The following is a 23,898-nucleotide window of genomic DNA, read 5'->3' as shown; positions in this document are numbered from 1 at the left end:
AAGGTCATTTTATACTTGTACAGTTTTATGTTGAAGCTATATAGTCATTTTCCTAGCAAAATAACTGGAAATAAAAGAATTTAATTATAGCAATGGAAGCCTAAAACCAGAATTTTACTTTGTGATTATTTCTTATTCTTTGTTTTTATGAGTATACATTTGGAACCAGCATTAATTCTATTAGTCATCCAAATTTTGAATACTTTACTTTTTAGAAACTCTTACTGTTAAGTTAATGCTTATGTATCTATAATATGTCATTCTCTCTGAGACCATCAGTAATACTGAAATATATAAAAGAAAATACTGTGAACAAATCCGTATAATTTTAGTTTTCTGAAAAGAGGGAATAAGAGAGACTACATTTATGTTCCTAATCAGAGGAAACCATATTGTAGGTTCACAGTATTAATTAAAAAACCAGAAGTAAATCTATAATTGTAATATTTTTTCTTTTTCTTTTTCTTTTTAATTCAGTGCCACAGGCTATATAGATTGATATTTAGATTTTATAATTGAAGTTATCCTTACCTGATCAACATCAGGAAGTATAAAGACATTTTAAAAGCTAGACTTTAAAAAACCTTATGTAGTCATAGGAGTTTTGTATAGACAAAGCATTAAATATCATCCAGGATATTCTCTGGATATATTTCATTTCTTAACGGTCAAGAGATAAGTTTTATAGTAATTGCTTTTAAGTAATTCTAAGGAGAATTCCAAATAGGCAGTTTTGAGCACACATTTCACAAACACTTACAGAAATTGGAATTATTAAGGTTTGTTAGTTAATTTATAAGACAAATTGTGAGAAGTTATATGTCTCATATCCAAATTCCTTAATATTATTACCATTTTTGAGCAATTGTCATTTTCTCTGGTATATTGTGCACAACTAAATATTTTAAGAATAAAAATCATGTGTATAATTTATATATTTATATTGGGTTTATATGCATAATTTGGAAAAAGTGAGCGTGCATATCAAGGTACATTATTATTATACATATTCAGGGAAGTAGATGTGTTATATCTTCTATTTAATCCCATTTTTGTGAGTCAAGTAGTGACTGGTAGCTCTTTAGAAACGAACTATGTAGAATAACCTGTATGTTGTATTTTAGTACAATGATCATACTAAATTGTATCTATTCCTTAAAAATTAAGTTTAAGATTTTAAAATTAAAATGGAAAATGGAAGCATTCAGTGATCTGATAAAAAGTTGTATTGTTGTTTTTATTCAATCCCATTGTTTTTGAATTTAATTATTTAAATGATTTCTTGAATTTAATGATTTAAATGATTTCCTCTATAGATAGCATTAGCGTATTTTATAATAATGAAGTTTTGCCAAATACAGATTTGTACTCAATAGAAATATTGCTGTTATGCTTTTTGGATAAAGATATTTGATTATCTTTTTCATATTTGTTAAATTTAAATATTTCAATTTCTGTTATTTGAAACATTCTTGAGGAAAGCAGTTGTCTAATCTGAATTTGTCTAATCTGAAAAGGCACAGTGCATGAATTATCAAGTAGTTTTAATTATATCACTTAGTATATAATTCATTTATAAAGTGTACTTTTTCATTTTACTCTAGGAAAATGATTTGAATGAAACTCTCAAATCACTCTATAGCCACCCAGTACCAAAGGCAAACACTCCTGTCAGTTTGAGTGTGGTAAGTATTCAGTTATTAACTGATTTTTTTGGTCATAGCACTTTGTCATTTAAGAACACATGCACCTTCAGCAAGCTCTGCTACCAGGGAAATGTCAATGCTAGTAACATTACAGTCGGGTGATAGTGAGACTTTTTGCCATGCGTCAACTATCATATTTTAGATGTATATTTTTATAGATCGTGAATCACAGACTTTTAAAATTTACAGTAAAGGTAACCAAATCTATGAGAATATTTTGTGAGGAATATTGATTTTCAGGTGGTAAACTTTATCCTTAAAAAGGAAACACACACACATGTACACACACATGCACAATACCCCTCCTAAAATGAAAACAGTACATAAATAAGAATTGAAAGTTTACCATATAACTAACTATATGATAAAAATTGTGGGCGAAAAGTTTTTTTCTTTCTCTACACTGTGATCCATCTTCCCTTATAAACACCAAACACGAGCGCCTGGGTGGCTCAGTGGGTTAAAGCCTCTGCCTTCGGCTCAGGTCGTGATCCCACACCTCCAGAGAGCCCAATGCTGGGATCGAGCCCCACATCAGGCTCTCTTCTCAGCAGGGAGCCTATTTCCTCCTCTCTCTCTGCCTGCCTCTCTGCCTACTTGTGATCTCTGTCTGTCAAATAAATAAATAAAATCTTTAAAAAAAAAATAAAATAAACACCAAACACTGAAAATATGGTTGAAGTTTGTCAAACAGTAAGCCTGTGGTGGTGTAGATTACTTACTGCCAAGAGTTTTAATGTGCACATTAGTATTTTGGAAGATTTTGTAAATGTTCAAAGTTAATGATCATACATGTGGATGTTTTCATTAATAGTCAACATACCAAATCAGATGTTAAAATTTATTTATATTCATTTTAATTCTTCTAATGTAATGGTAAATTGTGCCACTTATAAGGAAGAAAAAATATATAATGATGCAAGAGAAATTGAAAGAAAAAGTAAATTGAAGTGTATGTAATCATATTCACAGGTCTTTTGCTTTTTTACACAATAAAGAAATTGTTATTTTCATTATATTCTTTGGTAATAACTTTCTTTTGCTTAAATTTTTCCTGTAATTTTGCTTAATAGTATTCTCTGACATTGTTCTGTTCTATTATTACTGTCAGCACCCTGGTTCAGATGCTTAGCACTTTAAATAGTTCTTACTTTAGAGTCTCTCTTTCTAATCCTTTCTACAAAACTCTATCAGATTAAACTTCCTTAAACTATATAAAGTTTCTTTCTGAAACCTAAAAGCTCCCCATTTTCTGTAGAATTTATCCAGACTTTCCAGCAGGCTTTCATGACCACACATTACTTAGCCTCAGTCTACCTTTTCATTTTTCTGTCTCATTTTTTTTTTTCTAAGTTGATTTTCTACTCTGGTCACATTGTTCTGTTCATCTTCTTGAATGAACATCGTGTTTTCTCACTTGTACACCTTCCTTTTTTACTAAAGCCTCTTTGTAGACTATCCATCTTTAGTCTAGAACTAGCTCACTTCCCACCTTTGTGAAACTTTCCTGTGTCGTTAACAGCGTAAATTGTTCTTTTTCCCCCAGGATCTCTGTACCTTTATGTCTGCACTCTCTTTTTGAACACTGCCAAAGTGGAAATATTTAATAGTCATTTGGAGATTGCACACTGGAAATCTAAGGATAACCTGAAATTTTTAACCCAGATATAGCAGTCATCTGCAGAAATAGTTGTAAGAATATTTGAGCTATTTAAAGGACAGAATATAGAGAGAATAAAGCAGAGGCTGATGTCTAATTTTCAAAATACACTATAGAAGAAGAAAGGAGGTCAAGTGAAAGAATTGGAAGAAGGAACAGTTAAGGAGAAACTCAAATTTGTAGGTCACTAAACCCAAAAGAATGCAAGGTTAATGGTTAGTGGAATGAGGTAGAAAGGTCAAGGAAAAACATCAAGATCAAAGAAAAGGTCTAGATTGTCAAAAATAAGTATCATTCTTTGAAGGAGTTGTGTTTATAAAATGATTCTAACACTTTGTTATAGGATAAAGGAAATATAGGTACTAAGATAATAGAGGATAACTATCCTAGATCGTTAATGGAGTTTGAGTGCTATGAATTCTATAAGACTGATGATTCATAGACCTATACCCCTGAAACAAACAATACATTATATGTAAATAAATAAATAAATAAATTCTTTAAAAAACTGTGCTGGCTTTAAATTGGAATGTCATTTGTTCTGGAGTAAATAAATATCCTCTAAAAATACATTTCCAAAATACTGGATATTGAAATACTTCACCTTTATTAGTAAGAGTCATATATCAAAACTATTAGATCTCTTAATATCTAAGAAGAGAAGATACTGGTTTAAGTCATGGTCACTAAATGTGTGATGTTAGCAAAAAAGTTAATATCTTGTGAAAATTATTTTTCTTCATATGAGAAATTGAGTGAGTCCATTTTTGAGAAATTTGTTTGGGGAATTGTGTGAAATGATATATCTAGATATACCATGAAAAGCTATCCTAACATTAGTTGTTAATGAATTGAAAATTTATTTCATTTGGATAAGATATTTTGTACCATAGCTGAAATAATCTTGTTTAGGGAATTTGAGTGACTGTGTTCCATGCTATGTATTCATTTCTATAATTCAAGCCTTTTCGTAAGCTTTTGAGTCAATGACTATGGTAGCTTTCAAATCTTGTCCACCTTTTCTCAATACAGTATCTAAAGAATTGGCAGATTCAGCTGGTTGATAAAATATTGTCTTAAATTCGTGTAAAGTCCATTTAGTAATTTCATTTGATTTCAGCTAGAGCTTACTAAAGTGCTATGCCTAGTGCTGTGCTGTTCCTGACTGGCAGAGTTGGGATCCAGAAACATTGTCCTCAGCTACTTGTTGAGGTTTTAGTTTTATGATGCCCAGTAATGATTGATCATCCTAGGAATTATTGTTCTCCCACAAAGTGGAAAGAAAATTTTGTTTGCACAATTTCTGATAGAAAAATGTGAGAAGCCTTGGGAAACTACTCTACTTTCTTAGAATACCATATTTTGTGAATGCTCCAACACATGAATTTTTCAAGGCTTGACATTGAAACTATAAGAATATCACAGAGATTGTATAAAAAGTTAATATTTAATGTAAATGCTTACTTTGAAAGTACATTTCAAATTCATTAAATATCCACAGCATTTTCTACTCTCTGTTGAAAATGAAAATACTTTCTTTGAGATTTTCCTAGCATAAAATTAGCAAAACAGCATTTAAAATAGCATTTATATGCTCTGAAGCTAGAACTCAATAACAAGAGGAAATTTGGAATGAACCCAAATAGATGGAGACTAAACAGCATCCTTCTAAAGTACGAATGGGTCAACCAGGAAATTAAAGAAGAATTGAAAAAATTCATGGAAACAAATGATAATGAAAACACAACAGTTCAGAATCTGTGGGACACAACAAAGGCAGTCCTGAGAGGAAAATATATAGCGGTACAAGCCTTTCTCAAGAAACAAGAAAGGTCTCAGGTACACAACCTAACCCTACACCTAAAGGAGCTGGAGAAAGAACAAGAAAGAAACCCTAAACCCAGCAGGAGAAGAGAAATCATAAAGATCAGAGCAGAAATCAATGAAATAGAAACCAAAAAAACAATAGAACAAATCAACGAAACTAGGAGCTGGTTCTTTGAAAGAATTAATAAGATTGATAAACCCCTGGCCAGACTTATCAAAAAGAAAAGAGAGAGGACCCAAATAAATAAAATCATGAATGAAAGAGGAAAGATCACAACGAACACCAAAGAAATACAGACAATTATAAGAACATACTATGAGCAACTCTACGCCAACAAATTTGACAATCTGGAAGAAATGGATGCATTCTTAGAGACATATAAACTACCACAACTGAACCAGGAAGAAATAGAAAGCCTGAACAGACCCATAACCAGTAAGGAGATTGAAACAGTCATCAAAAATCTCCAAACAAACAAAAGCCCAGGGCCAGACGGCTTCCCGGGGGAATTCTACCAAACATTTAAAGAAGAACTAATTCCTATTCTCCTGAAACTGTTCCAAAAAATAGAAATAGAAGGAAAACTTCCAAACTCATTTTATGAGGCCAGCATCACCTTGATCCCAAAACCAGACAAGGATCCCAACAAAAAAGAGAACTACAGACCAATATCCTTGATGAACACAGATGCAAAAATTCTCACCAAAATACTAGCCAATAGGATTCAACAGTACATTAAAAGGATTATTCACCCGACCAAGTGGGATTTATTCCAGGGCTGCAAGGTTGGTTCAACATCCGCAAATCAATCAATGTGATACAACACATTAATAAAAGAAAGAACAAGAACCATATGATACTCTCCATAGATGCTGAAAAAACATTTGACAAAGTACAGCATCCCTTCCTGATCAAAACTCTTCAAAGTGTAGGGATAGACGGCACATACCTCAATATTATCAAAGCCATCTATGAAAAACCCACCGCAAATATCATTCTCAATGGAGAAAACCTGAAAGCTTTTCCGCTAAGGTCAGGAACACGACAGGGATGTCCGTTATCACCACTGCTATTCAACATAGTACTAGAAGTCCTAGCCTCAGCAATCAGACAACAAAAGGAAATTAAAGGCATCCAAATCGGCAAAGAAGAAGTCAAATTATCACTCTTCGCAGATGATATGATACTCTATGTGGAAAACCCAAAAGACTCCACTCCAAAACTGCTTGAACTTGTACAAGAATTCAGTAAAGTGTCAGGATATAAAATCAATGCACAGAAATCAGTTGCATTTCTCTACACCAGCAACAAGACAGAAGAAAGAGAAATTAAGGAGTCCATCCCATTTACAATTGCACCCAAAACTATAAGATACCTAGGAATAAACCTAACCAAAGAGACTAAGAATCTATACACAGAAAACTATAAAGTACTCATGAAAGAAATTGAGGAAGACACAAAGAAATGGAAAAATGTTCCATGCTCCTGGATTGGAAGAATAAATATTGTGAAAATGTCTGTGCTACCTAAAGCAATCTACACATTTAATGCAATTCCTATCAAAGTACCATCCATTTTTTTCAAAGAAATGGAACAAATAATCCTAAAATTTATATGGAACCAGAAAAGACCTCGAAGAGCCAAAGGAATATTGAAAAAGAAAGCCAAAGTTGGTGGCATCACAATTCCGGACTTCAAGCTCTATTACAAAGCTGTCATCATCAAGACAGCATGGTACTGGCACAAAAACAGACACATAGATCAATGGAACAGAATAGAGAGCCCAGAAATGGACCCTCAACTCTATGGTCAACTCATCTTCGACAAAGCAGGAAAGAATGTCCAATGGAACAAAGACAGCCTCTTCAATAAATGGTGTTGGGAAAATTGGACAGCCACATGCAGAAAAATGAAATTGGATCATTTCCTTACACCACACACGAAAATAGACTCAAAATGGATGAAGGATCTCAATGTGAGAAAGGAATCCATCAAAATCCTTGAGGAGAACACAGGCAGCAACCTCTTCGACGTCAGCCGCAGCAACATCTTCCTAGGGACATCACCAAAGGCAAGGGAAGCAAGGGCAAAAATGAACTATTGGGATTTTATCAAGATCAAAAGCTTTTGCACAGCAAAGGAAACAGTGAACAAAACCAAAAGACAACTGACGGAATGGGAGAAGATATTTGCAAATGACATATCAGATAAAGGGCTAGTGTCCAAAATCTATAAAGAACTTAGCAAACTCAACACCCAAAGAACAAATAATCCAATCAAGAAGTGGGCAGAGGACATGAACAGACATTTCTGCAAAGAAGACATCCAGATGGCCAGCAGACACATGAAAAAGTGCTCCATATCACTCGGCATCAGGGAAATACAAATCAAAACCACCATGAGATATCACCTCACACCAGTCAGAATGGCTAAAATTAACAAGTCAGGAAATGACAGATGCTGGCGAGGATGCGGAGAAAGGGGAACCCTCCTACACTGTTGGTGGGAATGCAAGCTGGTGCAACCACTCTGGAAAACAGCATGGAGGTTCCTCAAAATGTTGAAAATACAACTACCCTATGACCCAGCAATTGCACTGCTGGGTATTTACCCTAAAGATACAAACGTGGTGATCCGAAGGGGCACGTGCACCCGAATGTTTATAGCAGCAATGTCTACAATAGCCAAACTATGGAAAGAACCTAGATGTCCATCAACAGACGAATGGATAAAGAAGATGTGGTATATATACACAATGGAATACTATGCAGCCATCAAAAGAAATGAAATCTTGCCATTTGCGACGACGTGGATGGAACTAGAGGGTATCATGCTTAGCGAAATAAGTCAATCGGAGAAAGACAACTATCATATGATCTCCCTGATATGAGGGAGAGGAGATGCAACATGGGGGGTTGAGGGGGTAGGAGAAGAATAAATGGAACAAGTTGGGATTGGGAGGGAGAGAAACCATAAGTGACTCTTAATCTCACAAAACAAACTGAGGGTTGATGGGGGGAGGGGGGCTGGGAGAGGAGGGGGTGGGGTTATGGATATTGGGGAGGGTATGTGCTATGGTGAGTGCTGTGAAGTGTGTAAACCTGGCGATTCGCAGACCTGTACCCCTGGCGATAAAAATATATGTTTATAAAATAAAAAAAAAATACATATTTAAAATAGCATTTATAATTATAGTTGGATACTATGGATAATGTGACTACACGAATTTGTCTCAGATACACAGCAAATTGTGTAAACTTCCCCCATGAAAGTAAAATATTCATTTTTTCTCTCATATATTATAAGAACCAAGAGATATTTATTGCCAGTGAGCAAGTTCTGAAAGATCAGCCCTTCCTAGTACCGGTGAGTTAAAAGGTCATTGGCTTCTAAAAATCACTATTAAATTGAGAAAATAATTACTTCTTTCACTGTGTTTTTAAGATTCACTCCAGTCCTTTGGGAAATGGTTAATTTGACTCTTTTAAGAAAATTAATCATTTGGAGTATATTTTCTGTTTATACTATCTTTTAGAGCATAGTTATATGAAATACAGTACTATTAAAAACCCCTCCAAATAAAGTAGTTAATAGAGACCAAATCTATGCATATTCTCCATTGTCAGTAGTAGTAATGTTAATGTGCATTCACAGCATGAGATTTCTGTCACATTTTTTGTCACAAGGTCTCAGGAGACCTCGTGATTTATCTCATATTGTTCTTCTACTCTGGAAAATTATACATTATGACTGTGCTAACTAGCCTGTTCTGACTGGCTAACTGTGCTCAGTATTGGCTAGAATGTTTCTTTTCCGGTTTTTAACTATAAGACAGTATTATGTCCTTATGTGGTTAAGATAGGAAGATATTTTTGGAGATTAATATGAACAGAAAATAAAACAATTCTGGTGATTTCGTTTTACTGATTCTGGGTGGTAAAATTTGGGAACATGAATGGGGAACATGAAGACATACACAATATGCTTTTTATATAAATAGATCTATGAACTGTTGTATTGCTTTGAATATTATAGAAGGTAATTACTGTTTAGTGGGCGTATGAGGGTCATATTTTGAGATGATTACATTTTTTTTTAAAGATTTATTTATTTATTTATTTATTTGTCAGAGAGAGAGGGAGAGAGAGCGAGCATAGGCAGACAGAATGGCAGGCAGAGGCACAGGGAGAAGCAGGCTCCCTGTCGAACAAGGAGCCCGATGCGGGACTCGATCCCAGGACGCTGGGATCATGACCTGAGCCGAAGGCAGCTGCTCAACCAACTGAGCCACCCAGGCGTCCCGAGATGATTACATTTTTAAAAGGTTTTAAATATTTAAAAATTATGTCCTATTGCTGCTTTCTAAATAATATAGTAGCTGATCTGTACCAGAAGATTTTGTTGTGACTTACTACAGACACTCGGGAATCTATGGCAAACCTCATTATTTTCCAGTCTCCCTAAATGTGTTTATATGTATATGTGTGTATTATATATCTCTATCTATCTATCTATATATATCTTTCAGTAATGTACTTTTTGTCTTAAACTTTTTCCATGATTATTATTTTCAGTTTTAAAGTTGAATGTTTTTAACCAACACTTAACTCTTTGTCTGAGGTTTTTATTCAATATCATATAAACCTGCCATGTTATTTAAGAATCTCTCAAATTCAGCAAATCCTGAATGTTAATCCTTGGCATTTATTAATTTAGTTGATATATCTTTTCTTATTTTTTTCAAATTATATGTATTGCTACCAAATTTTAATTCTGCTTTTCTTACGTGATTTATTTCTATTTATTAGCATTCCTACTTCATTGCCCCAGATGTAACTGGACTCCCAACAATTCCTGAGAGTGTAAGTTTTCTGTTTTCTGTACTTTTTAATGCTACTCATATTATGAATTATATTTACTTTTGTCTCAGTGCCTAAAGATTTCTGTATAGAGAAATAGAATACATTGTAATTACATGTTTTGTTAGATATAAGAAATAGGAATAATGTCTATCTCCTTTTCTTCTTGATATGTCTGCTACTTTACTCCCTTCTTAATATCGGTTGTAGGTAAGGAAAATTTTACGAGAAATACGGTTTCTGCCATTTGAGATAGTTCAGTAGGATCACACACACACACACACACACACACACACACACACACGTATATTAGGTCCTGAGCTCCCCTGGATGAGGTAGAAGAAATATCTCAGGTGACTCTACTTAGTAGGGGATAAATACTGGCAATGGGAAATATTTTTATACACATAGTTACTTTAGTGAAGTGACTGTAGCATTTTAGATTACTTGTATAACTCCATGAAAATCTTAATGTCCTATACTTGGTTTCTTTTTTTTTCCTTTTTTTTAAAAGATTTTGTTTATTTATTTGACACAGAGAGAGGGGGAGAGAGCAAGCACAAGCAGGCGGAATGGCAGGCAGGGGAGAAGCATGCTTCCCACTGAGCAAGGAGCCCAATAATGGGACTTGATCCTGGGATGCTGGGATCATGACCTGAGCCGGATGCAGACACTTAACTGACTGAGTCACCCAGGTGCCCCCTGTACTTGATTTCTTGATTTTGATTTACATGATATATATTTTGTAGGGCTTGAGGGGTACTACAAGAAATTATAAAAATTACTAAAGTTTGCATTTTATTTAAAGTTCTAATTGTAGCCATATTAGAAATAGTTTCAGTGTTTTAATAGTTTTTATAAATTAATATTCTATAGAAAAATTTACATGGAAAGTAGAAGTGACAAATAGGGTTTTGGTTGCTGTGTGAAAAGGAAATTTTTCTTAAATAATTTTTTTCAACTTCTCTTGGAAAGATACAATGGATCAATAGAAATAATTCAATAAAAAGTGAAAGAAAGGGATGCCTGGGTGGCTCAGTTGGTTAAGCGGCTGCCTTCGGCTCAGGTCATGATCCCAGCGTCCTGGGATCGAGTCCCACATCGGGCTCCTTGCTCAGCGGGGAGCCTGCTTCTCCCTCTGCCTCTGCCTACCACTCTGTCTGCCTGTGCTCATGCTCTCTCTCTCTCTCTCTCTCTCTAACAAATAAATAAATAAAATCTTTAAAAAAAAAAAAAGTGAAAGAAACATCAATAGGAAAAAATAAATTTCCGGAAATAGTTAATTGTTTTCAGAACTTTACTGTTCTTCCCAAAATGTTTTCAAACCTACTAAGTGTTTGGTTTCCAAAAGTACATGGGTGATGAGTGCATGAAGTCTGGAGAGATAATTGTAAATTTTCCAATAGCAAACCAAGACTGTGGTGTTTTTAGTACAGGCGAGTCCAGATAACTCCTATGGAAAGACTAGATGAAGCTGTTTTTAGTGTGGGCCTGATACAGATTATCCACACAGTATTCTGTGTTGAGAAATACTTATCCATCTAGAAATTATTTTTCTTTGAGACTGTAAGAAAAATACCAAAGTTGAATGCCATAAAAGTAATCCATATGAAGAGCTGAATTGGAAAGTGAGGTAGACCTCAGATATAGAAAACAGTAAATGAATTTCTCCCCACTAAATTCAACATCACTCACTGATACTACAGATTCTGTTATATACCCTGCCATTACAAGTTTGTCCTGGTAAAGTTTCTGCCTTCTGGAAATCAAAGAAACTATTTATTGGATTTCTTGTTTTCTTGCCCAATGAACAGTTTTCACCTCCTAGGTCATAGTCTACTTGATACTACAGTTTCATCTTATTATCATATCTTATTCAGTCTCTTCTTTACTTTATAATCCTCCAGCATGCTTAAGTTTGAGTACAGAAAGTTAAAAATAAATAAGAAGGAGAACTTCTAAAAGTCAAAGTTAATGTAGCTTATCCCAATTTTGATCTTATGTGGGGAAAATAAAGTCTTAAATCAAGGAAATTAGCTAAGCTAACACCAAAATGTATTTGGTTATAGGAGCATAGAATAGGTCTGACATGGGATATAAACAAGGAGTTTTCCTTAATAAAGGAACAAAGATCTGCTTTATGAATCCATCTCATCCTTTGGGTGCCTTGTAGATAGTACATACTATCAGACAGTGATGTTGCCTACTGAGTGACTGGCAAACATAAAAAGACTCTGGAATGGCATTTCTCAAAGTTCAGTGTATATAAGAATTATCAGGAATTATTTAAAAAAAAAAAAAAAGATACTTGGAGCCACACTCTGAAGATTACAATTCAGCAAGTGTACAGTTGGGGCCCAGAAATCAGCTTCTTTTATAAGTACTTGCGGGGAGGGGAGAGTGGAAAATGTGTGATCCTCTGATTACCCTTTGAGAAACGTTTTCCTGGGGTAGGATTATGTTTCAAATAATAATAGAATGTTATGTGCTTCATGTGGCAGCAGAATAGTATTAAATTTAATTATTTTAATGAATACCATCTTTAATAATAACATCCTTTGAACTTTAAGGCTAACTGTTGGTAAATGTATAAAATATTTTCCTTCGTAATCACCATGAGCTCTAATTTACACAATGACTTTTCACTTGTACAGAGAAATCTTACAGAATATTTTGTTGCCGTGGATGTGAATAACATGCTGCAGCTGTATGCCAGCATGTTACATGAGAGACGCATCATTATTACCTCTAGCAAATTAAGCACTGTAAGTACTTCACACTTCTCCTTTTAAGTAGAACATATTGAGCATTTCACAAAAAGACCCACGAACCTCCGCAGACTTAGAAATATTCTATGTGTACTTATGAGACAATATCTACATACTTTTTTGATATATGGTTTTAATCTGGCTCTTGAAGTACAAAAGTCTGATTTATAGAAAGCCTTCTCAGATGCATTAAGTCAGGTTAATTATTTTTTCTTATCAGGAGATGAGAGTTGTTTTTTTTTTTTTTTCTTTTAACTCTCCAGAGTTCATTTTAGTGCCTTCTACCATATAAAGAATTCTTAAGAGCTATTATGAGATCTTTATTATTCACTTGTGGCTTTTTCCATTGGAGCTACTTGAAAGAAATCAAGGGGCCATGATAATAGCTGCTATCCTAACCTGGTAATAGGTAGATTCATCTTTGTTGCCAAGTAGTGGTTTGGGAGTAGCTTCTATAATAGTTCTGATTTGGAAGAGCTCTTCAGGCTGATAATAACTTAAAAGTCAAAGTAGCATTCTTTTTTCTTAAATCACAGGTTTTATGCTACTTGCTGAAATGTTCTTTTGGAAGGTCTTCATTACTGTGGTAAAGGCAATGAGAATAGGAGTTTTCTTGGGTCATAGAAAAATATTCAAGAGTATTTTGTTAGGTTTCCTAACCTTTTTTCTATTGTATACATTAAAATTTTAATATTTTGACTTAAAAATTTTTAATATAAATTTAAGCATAATTTTTAGTAATGTATCAGATATTTATTAAAACGTAATGTTGCATAAATTTCCTTCCTTGCAAATTTGGTTAATTGATAAGAATAAGGTAATTGTTTTTGGTTTGTTCTCCCATAGTAGAAATATAGACCTCATTGTATAAAGATTAGTACGTTAGCAGCAGTTTCAGGAGTTCTCTGGGATATCTATTTAGTCTTTAGCCTGGGTGGTTCAGTCAAATGTCTGCCTTCAGCTCAGGTCATGATCCCAGGGTGCTGGGATCAATCCCCGCATCGGGCTCCCTGCTTGGCGAGGAGTCTGCTTTTCTCTCTTCCTCTGTCTGCTGCTCCCCCTACTTGTGCTCTCTCTCTGTGTCAAATAAATAAATAAAATCGTAAAAAAAAAAAAAAAAAACCACAATGAGCAGTGTATTTTTCAACAGGTTAAATGGCCACCCCAGGGCCAAACAGCTAGTTAGGTACAGGTAGTGTGAAACTGGGTGTCCTGATTCTAATTTGGGGTTATTTCCATTACTCTACATTTGAAAAAATATACTTTTGATATTTTGAATTATAATATTGATATGCCCACTTTTCCAAAAATATTGAAAATATATTATTTTATGTATGAAAAACACATTATATGCATTTAATCATATGATGTAGTGTAATCATAGAAAAAGCACAAAGCAGTGACACAGGTAATTTGCGCTTTCTTAAAATGATACTGAGAAATTTAATCTGAGTCATTTGGTACTTTTTATATATTTGCTTTTCTGCTATTTTTTTAAAAAATATTTTTATTTATTTGAGAGAGAGAGAGAGAGACAGTGAGAGAGGGAACACAAGCGGGGGGAATAGTAGGGGAGAAGCAGACCTCCCGTTGAGCAAGGAGCCCTATTTGGGGCTTGATCCCAGAACCCTAGGATCATAACCTGAGCAGAAGGCAGACACCCAACAACTGAGCCACGCAGGCACCTGTTTTCTACTGTTTTTAATTTGCCATTGAAGTAAAACCATTCTTCTCCCCATTCTCTTCCTCATTTTTTAAACATGATTTTTTCAAGATTATAAATAATATTTCTATACGGTTATTGTCCTGAAGATTAAAAAGATTGTACGAACTGTCTCAGAGGCCTAGGAACTAAATCTTGTCATGAGACCTACTATATGCTAGGCACTTTCTAGGCACTAAGGATCCAGCAGTAAGCAAAGCAAAGCTCAAACACTCTAGGAGCTTCTATTGGACTAATGAAACAAAGAAATGAATGAATAAAAGTAGCTGTTACATCTTCTGGTGGTGAGTGCCAAGGGGTAAGTGATAAAGCGAGTGTGTGTGCAGGATGAAAGGTGTGAGGGGCGGGTTTCAGTTTATGTAGAGTGGTCATGGGAAGCTGCTTGAATGGGGTAGTACTGAGCAGAGACCTGAATAAAGTACAGGAGTGAGCTATGTGAATGATTGTACAAGCTTCCCTACTTACAAAAACATTTGAAATAAATCTGAGCATATGACTATTGTAAAAGACTGGTGTTCTCTTTATTTCAATTTATAAAGACCTCTTAATAGCTCAGTAACCTCTCTCTGACTCAGTTTCTTCCCATGTAAACTGGAAGAATGGGAGTAATACAATCTTAATCTCATAGGGCTATAAAGATTGAGGAGATCTATCTCTGTCTCTATAGTTATATAAACACATATGTATATGTATACACATGTATAATGCACATATATATATTGTGCTTAGAATTGTATCTGCATAACATTCAATGATTCAGTGATTATTAGCTTTAATTTTGTAAAAGACTAGATCTGCACTTTAGAGTAAAAATTAACATGCCTACTACCCTTTAATTTCATTTGAGTTAAATAATAAAATTATTTTAATAAAGGCTTGGAATTATTCAGGGAGTTGTTTTTATGTTTGAGGTAAACTTCTGCCAATCGTTTGAAAATTCCTAGAAACTTGATGGTGATGTCACTTATAGGTTACCATCTTTGTTTTGGTTCATTCCTGGGGACGGTAGGACTGATAAAAGAAACATAATTCAAGCTTGCTTTCAGGATCTCCTTACCCATACTATGTGGGAGAAGCTGTTTTACTTGAATCTATCTTGAAAAATTCATGTGTATGTATATATCTTCCGTAAATTCCATGCATAGTAACATTTAAGGTCAAACACTAGTACTATAACATAAATTAGAAATAAGCTATTTTTTTAGGAAGAATTCAGTGAAATCTCTGAAACAACCAAGGAAGGAATAGTTAAGTGTTAATGAATTGACTTGCTTTTAAGCATTTTATATTCTTATTTTATATACCGTGAAGACAATACTGTATTTAGTAATAATACAAGAAATTTTACTCATTTTTCATATTTTGAATTTACAGCCAAAATTTTAACAATTAGAAGAACATATATAACTTAAGGTGTCTTTACATTTATAATTTTATTATGATTTTAAGAATTTTGTTTGTGTGGGTTTACTCTTTGACACCATATTTTGTTAGAATCATACTCGTCAACCGTATAGCTTGCTGGGTGTTTTAGTGACGATACAATGATAGAGAATCAGATTGCTTAAAGGTCCCTTTCCTTAGGTACCATTTGTAGTTAAAATTAGAATTTGTAATTTAGAGAGGTAAACTTTAAAATAAAAAAATAATTTTGAGATATGTTAGCAAAACTATCAAGAATAATGATATGTTTAAATTTTTCATGAATTCCCTCCATATTAAAGTGTGGTATTTTTTATTTGTTTTGTTTGTTTTTAAGTCTTTATGTCAATTCCAGTTAGTTAACACAGTGTAATATTAGTCTCAGGTGTAGAATTTAGTGATTCGTCAGTTACATACACCACTTGGTGCTTATCACAGGTACCCTCCTTAATGCCCATCACATTTTTATCCCACCCACTCCCTAAAGTGTGGTGTTTTGTTAGGACCCATTATTACATTGTTTTTTATTTAAGTTTAATGAATTGGGGCATAAACAAGTTAGTGTTTATTCTATTGATATATACACTATCAAGTTCACACAGAAGTGTTCCTGTTACCCTGAACAAGAACACTGATTTTATACATGCTGTAGGCAGGCCCTAGATGTTTAAGCCCCAAGTGCATCTCTGGTAGACTAGCAGAGCATCATACCAAAGTCTCATGTATTCAAAGCAAAGGAATAAATCATGATATTACAAGAGTATATCAGTTGACTTATTGCTGTTTTGTGACCAGAGGTAGAGAAGATTGCTGTTTAAAGTCATGTCATTGGTTCTCAAATCAGTCAGGCATGAAGTCTTGTCATATGCCTCTATAATTGTACCTCACCAGACTTTCTTTAACTAGTCAGCTGGGGCTGTGCATTTTGTCTCAAACACCCGGCTGGCCAGCGTCTGACAGGAGCTTTCTCATCATCCTGTCAGTAATATGTTAACTAGAGTGTATCTTTGTGGCCTGTAGAAGCAGGTGGAAGAGATGCTTCTCTTTAAAGCAGATGTCTAAATGTTAGCTACTATTTTGACCAATATTTAGCTGGTAAATATCACCCTCTTAAGTCTATAAGCACATTAGTTACAGAGATTGGACTGTAGAGTGCATGTTCTTTCTGGAATAATTAGAACAAGCAATATGCTCTGAGTGCTGGAATTGTGTTAATAAACTGTAATTTCTTCCTTTGTTATAGTTGCCCCCAGGCATTTAAGCATATGCTTTTCTCTCCTTCTCTCATTAATTCCATCAAGGGCATATGCAAAAAGAAATCTTGTGGTCTCTGGAAAATCGGCTATTAAAATGTAGATTTTATAGGTTTAGACTGAAGGGGAATCCAGAGGATTTTAACCTCTCCATCTGCATTTTACATATTCTTGATTTGTCTTTTAATGGTGCCACCTGTATCAGCATTTATTCTGAAACCTGAAGCACAGAGAATCTTCCTGGAGATTAAGAATTGAACAGTTGGTGAGAGAACAAAGATTACCCACGTCTACTTCCTACTTAAGACTATTGAAGTGTGCTTGTGCCCCTTGTGTTTTTAAAGCTGCAGCAGAGTGGTGCAGTTAAAAATTGTTATGAAGACCTTTCAGAGAGAGAGTCTAGGAACAATTTTTAGATTTTTTAATTCTTCCCAAAGCCCATAGCAACCAATTATGTCAGCTGAAACTACAGATAAGAATTCTCTTTACCAGTGTATTATTTGACATGTATACCATTCTTCTGAACATTGTATTTTCATTGGGTGCTAAATGAATGTGACTGGAGTGTGGAAATAGGACTGTTGTGGTTGTCCGGTGGCACCGTGTTGGAAGATATGTATGCAGGTCAGTCAGAGGAAACCTCTAAGCAGGAAAACTGGAGGTCGTGTGTCTTCCAACTCCTGTGGTAATAGGCCTTCTATTCTTCACAGAAACAAGCATGTATTTCTGCTTTAAGGTTTAGTCTACTTGTCCCCTAAAAGTAAACAATTGGCTTTTAATTTAAATGTCTGTTTTTAATATAACAATTATGTTCTTATCTAAGGGGCATATTGTCAATCACTATGTTCTCCGAGTTTTGTTCCTACAACTACAAACAACCTCAGGATTTTAGTTTACTGTAGTATTTTCTATCTGAAATGACTGAATTTTGTGCTGTTCATGATTCTCAATCTTAAGTATAGGAAAAGTTATATATATAGTTTCTGTTTCCTTAATAAAACTATTGAGAGCAATTGGTTTATTTTTAAATGTACCTTCTATATTTATGTTTATGCACAGTGTATATTTTTGTGTGTGTGTGTGTGTGTGTTTATGTTTTGTATCTTGCATTTTGCAGTTAGGCAACTTTTTCTATTCTGATGAAATGCCCTAGATTATATTCCCTTATCCCTCAGTGGGACTGATTTGGGGATTTACCCTTCCATCTCATCTTTTTCCCCCACCTACCTCCTCGGTCCTTTCTTCTTTGACCCCTGTTTTTCATTCCATTGCCCATTGCCTTAGTTCAGGCAATTGTCACTTCTCACAAATACTATTTTCAGATCATGAGTTGTGAATGTGTTAGCATTTTCTCCATTTACATAAAAGGATGGTGATGACCAAAGGAGTAGTTATAGCTAAGAATTATGTAGTGCATTCTATGACCTAGTTGTTCTTTAACTTAATCATCACTTACTATAAACTCAGGGAAGGAACCTTATTTGATTCATTCACTACAGTAAACCTACCTCTTAGCATAGTGCTGATACCTAGTAGGTTTCTAGCAATAATTTTTTGAATCTGTGCCTGAAACTGAACTTTTTTGGGTCTTCCTCTAATGTGTTTAGAATGCTCCCATCTTCATCCCTCTGAATATTTCCCAGAATCTGGTTTTCTCTTTAAAGTTCTAGTTTCTGTCGGTAACTTCTGTTTACCTTTCATCCCAGAACTACTGTAGTACTTACCACATACTTTCTCTCAAGTTAGAATTATAAGTGAATTTGTTGAACTCTATTATTAGATCTTTATCTCTTTAAAGGTTAGAATCATGGTTTGTGTCTGTTGTGTGTGTGTGTATATATATGTGAGTGTATTTTTAAATGGATTTAATCTTTTAAATTGTGGATAACAGAAAAAGGTTTAAAATAAAAATTTTATTAATTATATTATGAAATATGAAGTGTCCATCTGATACTAAAAATGCCAGAGTAGAAATTTGTCTTTTTGACAAGTAAAAATGTGTCTGATTGTTCCTATGACAACTTGGCTCTTTAAATAATAGTAATAATAATGATAAAGATTTCATAGATTCTGAAATCTATGAAGTTAGAGGCTAACTTGTAGGTTAGAGGCTAATCTCCATGTAGGCTTTGTCTTTTTAAAAGAAGATTTGTGTTTAGCCATTTTGTATTAGAATCTTTTAATTTTTTAGAAAGTCTTTGTCTAAATGGTAATTCTTTAGGGAAAAACAATACATTTTGAGCTCTTTTCAGCTTTATTATTTTCTATTGCTATACTGACTCCTGTTCAGCCTGCATAGCAACATGGTTTGGTATCTTTTGGCCTTCATATAGTCCTAAGTAGAAAACATACTGCTTTCTCCCTATGAAGATGTTTATTTCTTCATTCAATAAACTATTTCTTATTTATGGAGTACCTAATTCATGTCAGACAGTGTTCTACAAGGAAGGTAATGAGGTCATGGCATCTGTAGCAGTCTGAGTCCAATAAAGTGAGAGAAAGTACACAGTAATTTGATCAAGAAACATAAAGAATGTAAAGCTGAGGCAAGGGACTGGAGTACCAAGAGATGAGTGAGCATGCAGTGAAGAGAACGCTAGAGAACACAGGCACAGCAGATGTAAAGTAGCCAGTACCCTTAGGGCCGAGGTAGAGTACCCAAGGAAGGAGCCCCACCCGGGCCTGAGATTGAGACCCTCTTGAGGAGGGTGGAACCATGGCTCATTAGGTGGCAGAGAAGTTGTTGTGGTGCTACACTGGCAGAATTTTTGGAAATCTGCTCTTTGGGTGACAGGCGTCATTCTTTCAAACTTGCTGGAAAGCCCCTTTAGGGGTATTGGGGAATCTGTTCAGAGAGATACCTCATTGGCAACACACTGCTGTGAGCCCACCTGAAAGGAAACAGCTTCCTTGTTTATCAAAGCTGTCTCACTGGAGGCACTGTCTCACTGCTCTGAAGAACCAAGGTGGAGAGAGGGGGTTGCCGAGGAAAGCTGCTGGCTGTTTGGTGCAGCCGACAGCTGTACGCTGCCACAACCACATACAGGTGCTTCCCACATCATAGGAGCCAAGTTCTGGAAAGGCTGCAAGCCCTGCAAGAGCCAGAGGCACTCCTGCGGTAGAACTGCCCATGGTGGGGAGTGCTGGGAGAACCTTCTGGCCACTGTGGTTATTGCCTGTTAAACAGGGGCCCGGCAGCCACCTGTGCTACAGGACCTGTGCCTGGAAGAAAGCAGGCCCTTGACAAGCCACAGGGTTGACAGGAGCCTGCTGAGTAAGTATACTGGAACCAGGAACCAAAACCCTTGCTTCCTGAAATGTCTCTTCAGTGTCCTTTCCTGACAAACCTTAACATGATGCCAGCTATTAAAAAGAATAAATATCTAAATGGCACAGATCTGTTTTCAAAGACCAGACAATAAAGGCGAATTAGGCAGAAAATTGATAACTGGTATAGTCCACCCCTTTGGATATTCAACTTCTGTTTATACTCTTCTAAACACATTTGTACTTCTATACAACAACAGGACAAATCTATGTTTGTAGCTATTAAGATATAGTTATCCTTTTTGCAAATGTAGACATTTCCCAAAATGAGGAAGAGCAGTCCTAAGAGCCATTATAATCATGTCTTCAAATTTAATTGAAATACACATTTAAATTTCTGTTAATCACTAACAACACACATAGAAAATAAAAATGAGAAATAGAGGGAAAAACGGTTAGCAGATAAAAATGAACACATGCATATGAAAGGCAAGTAAACAATATGCAAAGCTACTGTGACCTCTGTATAACTGATCATGAGACCATATTGGAATTTATGGCTTACTGGTTTCATTACCCATTCCATATCTTCCTCACCCTCAGCCAGAACCTCCGCCAGCTGAGTTTACCTGGTATAATGACATGAACTTGCATTTATAAAAGGTCTGAATCCTCAATAGTTCTGTTTTTTTTTTTCCTTAATGATTGCTGTAGTTTTCCATTAACCTTTTTTATTAGGCATAGAAAGAGGTACCCCAGAGAACCTCCCAGTTCCAGACATAGTCCTTTTTGCCTCTTTTGTGTAGAAGCAAACCAGTTTCGATTTGGTTATTGAGATCAATCAGCCAGTAGATCAACCCCAATTTTTAGCCCATTAGTTCAGTGACATTGGGGCCTATAATGGCCAGGTGTCAGTATCCTCTTCCAATTCACATGGAAACATTTCTCTGTTGGGGAGGTAAGATCTCCAAACCAGAAGAGTTCTAAACTACTAAGACTGGAAATAGAATTTATGCAAGTAGGTTATTAAGTGTAATAATGAAATGGCCACTCCCCCTTCCACCCATTGATGTCTGGTCCCATGTATTCTGGCTATAGGAGAAACAACACCATAAAGTGCTTTCTGACTTAAAGCATATCCTGCATCATGTAAAATAGAATCCTACCCTTTATGGGTATAATAATACCAGCTGGCACCATGACTGAGTTTTCAGTAAGCCAATCCACTTTTCAGTTAGGCCAGTTCCTTCTGGGTTGTAAATATGGGTAGGACTAGTTAGTATAATGGTCATGAACCCATAGCTTTACTTACTTTGCTATTAAATGAATACCTTGATGAGGTCCAATGCTGTACAGACGGCCATGCTGATGGATATGTTATTCTATGCATCTAGTGATTTTGGTTCCTGGCAGAAGCATTATAGTCAGAGAAGAACTTATCCAGATTATTTATTTCAAAGAGGATGGACTTATGCCTCCTCCTTGATGGAAGAGTTCTGGTGTAATTAACCTGCCACCAGGTAGATTATTGATTGCCCTGGGGGTTTATCTCCCCAGAAGGATTCTGCCACAAAAATCACCTGAACAAGCTACCAGGTATTACTGCTGGGTGTTACTGGCCACTGTGTACTGCAGAAGCCTAGCCCTGTAGGAGCCTGCCTGAGAGCACACTGGAACCAGGAAGCAAAAATCCTTTCCTCCTGCAGTGTATCCCCAGTGTCCTGTACTGACTAAGTTCTTCTTTGTCTTCTACTAACATTAGGCTATCTGGTAAAAGAGAAAAACACTAAGAAAAACACGATTATCACAGATGGGTAGCAAAGAGTGAATTTGGAGCTAATGGGCAATATGTGAAGGGCACAGCTTCCATGAATCAGCTATTTTATTTGATTTCCTACTGTATTATACAAAGGGTAGAAAAGGAAGACCTTTAATTTGAAGGAAATATTTAACATTGGTAAATTTTTCCAAAGACCAAGTATAACAGTATTGATTTATTCATTTGTGCATTGATATTATTATTTACCAGGTATTATGTATTGGAAATTTCAAAGTTATTAATTAGAGTCATAAATATAAATTAAAGCATAAATCATACTATGTCAGTGAATCAAGGCCAGTCAATGTGATAAGAACTCTAATATGGGAAATGTAAGAGGGAGAGTAGTAGATTAAAAAGTTGACTTCAGGATGACACTGGTTCTTGAAAAGAGTTGACATCTTGTGTAGGAAATATATACTTGTTTAACATATCTCTGTATGTGTGTGTGAAAAGAGAGAAAAGTTGTGCTATGTAATGTAGCTGGAGAGATGAGTAATAGCCAGATTGTGTAGAAACATGTTTGCTAACTTAAGGGACTTGGTTTTATCCAACAGATTGTGGGGAGGCAAATGAGGTACATAATATGACCAGTTTTGTTTTGGGAAAGATAACACTGGTGGCATTATAAAAGAAAAAAATGGGGTAGGGAAATGCCTTCTAATAGGAGTCCAGTTAAAAGGCTGTGCAGTAATAAAAGCAAGGGGTCACTTGCTTCTACAGTAGAACAGAGACTGTAAGAGGAAGATGAAGTTGGGTTTTAGAAACATTTCGAAGGAAACTTCTGTTGGATATAGAGTCTGTTTGAAAGTAGGTAAGGAAGAGGGAGAAGTATAGAATGACACACAAAGGGCCAGTCTTCATGAGGTATTTGTTTAGTTGCTGTCTAATGGTAGTGGGCTTGATATCATTTAATTACCAGTAAATTGCAACTTAATATGGGTGTGTGTGCATATAAATATTCACATGACTGTAGATGCTTATATACGTGTTCAAATATAGATGTATATATTTAAATATATTTCATGTGCATGCTAAACATACATGTATATGTATGTTAAGTACATATGAGAATATTATGTACAATCTTAATATTAGAATATTTAATATATGTGTGTAATTATTCATTCTTATTTAATTATATATGCCTTAAAATTAAGAGCTATTTAATTCCATTTATAAAGATTTAGAACTTCCTTTGTGATTGCTTTGCAATTGTGATTGTCTTTTTTCTCATTGCTAATAGTTTGCAACCAGTTTTATTTTGTTCCTAGTAAGGGATATTTTAAATTTTGATTTTCAGAAATGCCTTGTAGTTAAAAAGAGCATCAGCCAATTGAATTTCTTTATCGGTTGTTTACAGTATTACTCTACTCCAAGATATGGTAGCAGAGCAATTATATTATTAATATCTTTTATTTTATTTATTTTTTTTTCAAGATTTTATTTATTTATCTGACAGACAGAGATCACAAGCAGACAGAGAGGCAGGCAGAGAGAGAGAAGGAAGCAGGCTCCCTGCTGAGCAGAGAGCCCGATGTGGGACTCGATCCCAGGACCCTGAGATCATGCCCTGAGCCGAAGGCAGCGGCT

At 35.1% G+C, this 23,898-nt stretch overlaps 1 protein-coding gene across 5 annotated transcripts in view; it reads left to right on the top strand.

Moving 5' to 3' along the window:
- Positions 1 to 23,898, top strand: part of DENND1B (DENN domain containing 1B) — a 266,328-nt gene that overhangs the window by 128,112 nt on the left and 114,318 nt on the right. For 3 of the 5 annotated variants that reach the window (XM_047704388.1, XM_047704387.1, XM_047704390.1), the window contains 4 exons: positions 1,605 to 1,685; positions 8,501 to 8,560; positions 10,003 to 10,056; positions 12,708 to 12,818. In XM_047704388.1, the coding sequence (XP_047560344.1) occupies positions 1,605 to 1,685; positions 8,501 to 8,560; positions 10,003 to 10,056; positions 12,708 to 12,818 (306 nt within the window). The remainder of the gene's footprint in view (positions 1 to 1,604; positions 1,686 to 8,500; positions 8,561 to 10,002; positions 10,057 to 12,707; positions 12,819 to 23,898) is intronic. The other 2 variants (XM_047704392.1, XM_047704391.1) reach the window with 1 other exon arrangement.

Source organism: Lutra lutra, chromosome 15 (genome assembly GCF_902655055.1).
Source record: "Lutra lutra chromosome 15, mLutLut1.2, whole genome shotgun sequence".
NCBI lineage: Eukaryota > Metazoa > Chordata > Mammalia > Carnivora > Mustelidae > Lutra > Lutra lutra.
This window is presented reverse-complemented; position numbering and strand designations above follow the sequence as displayed.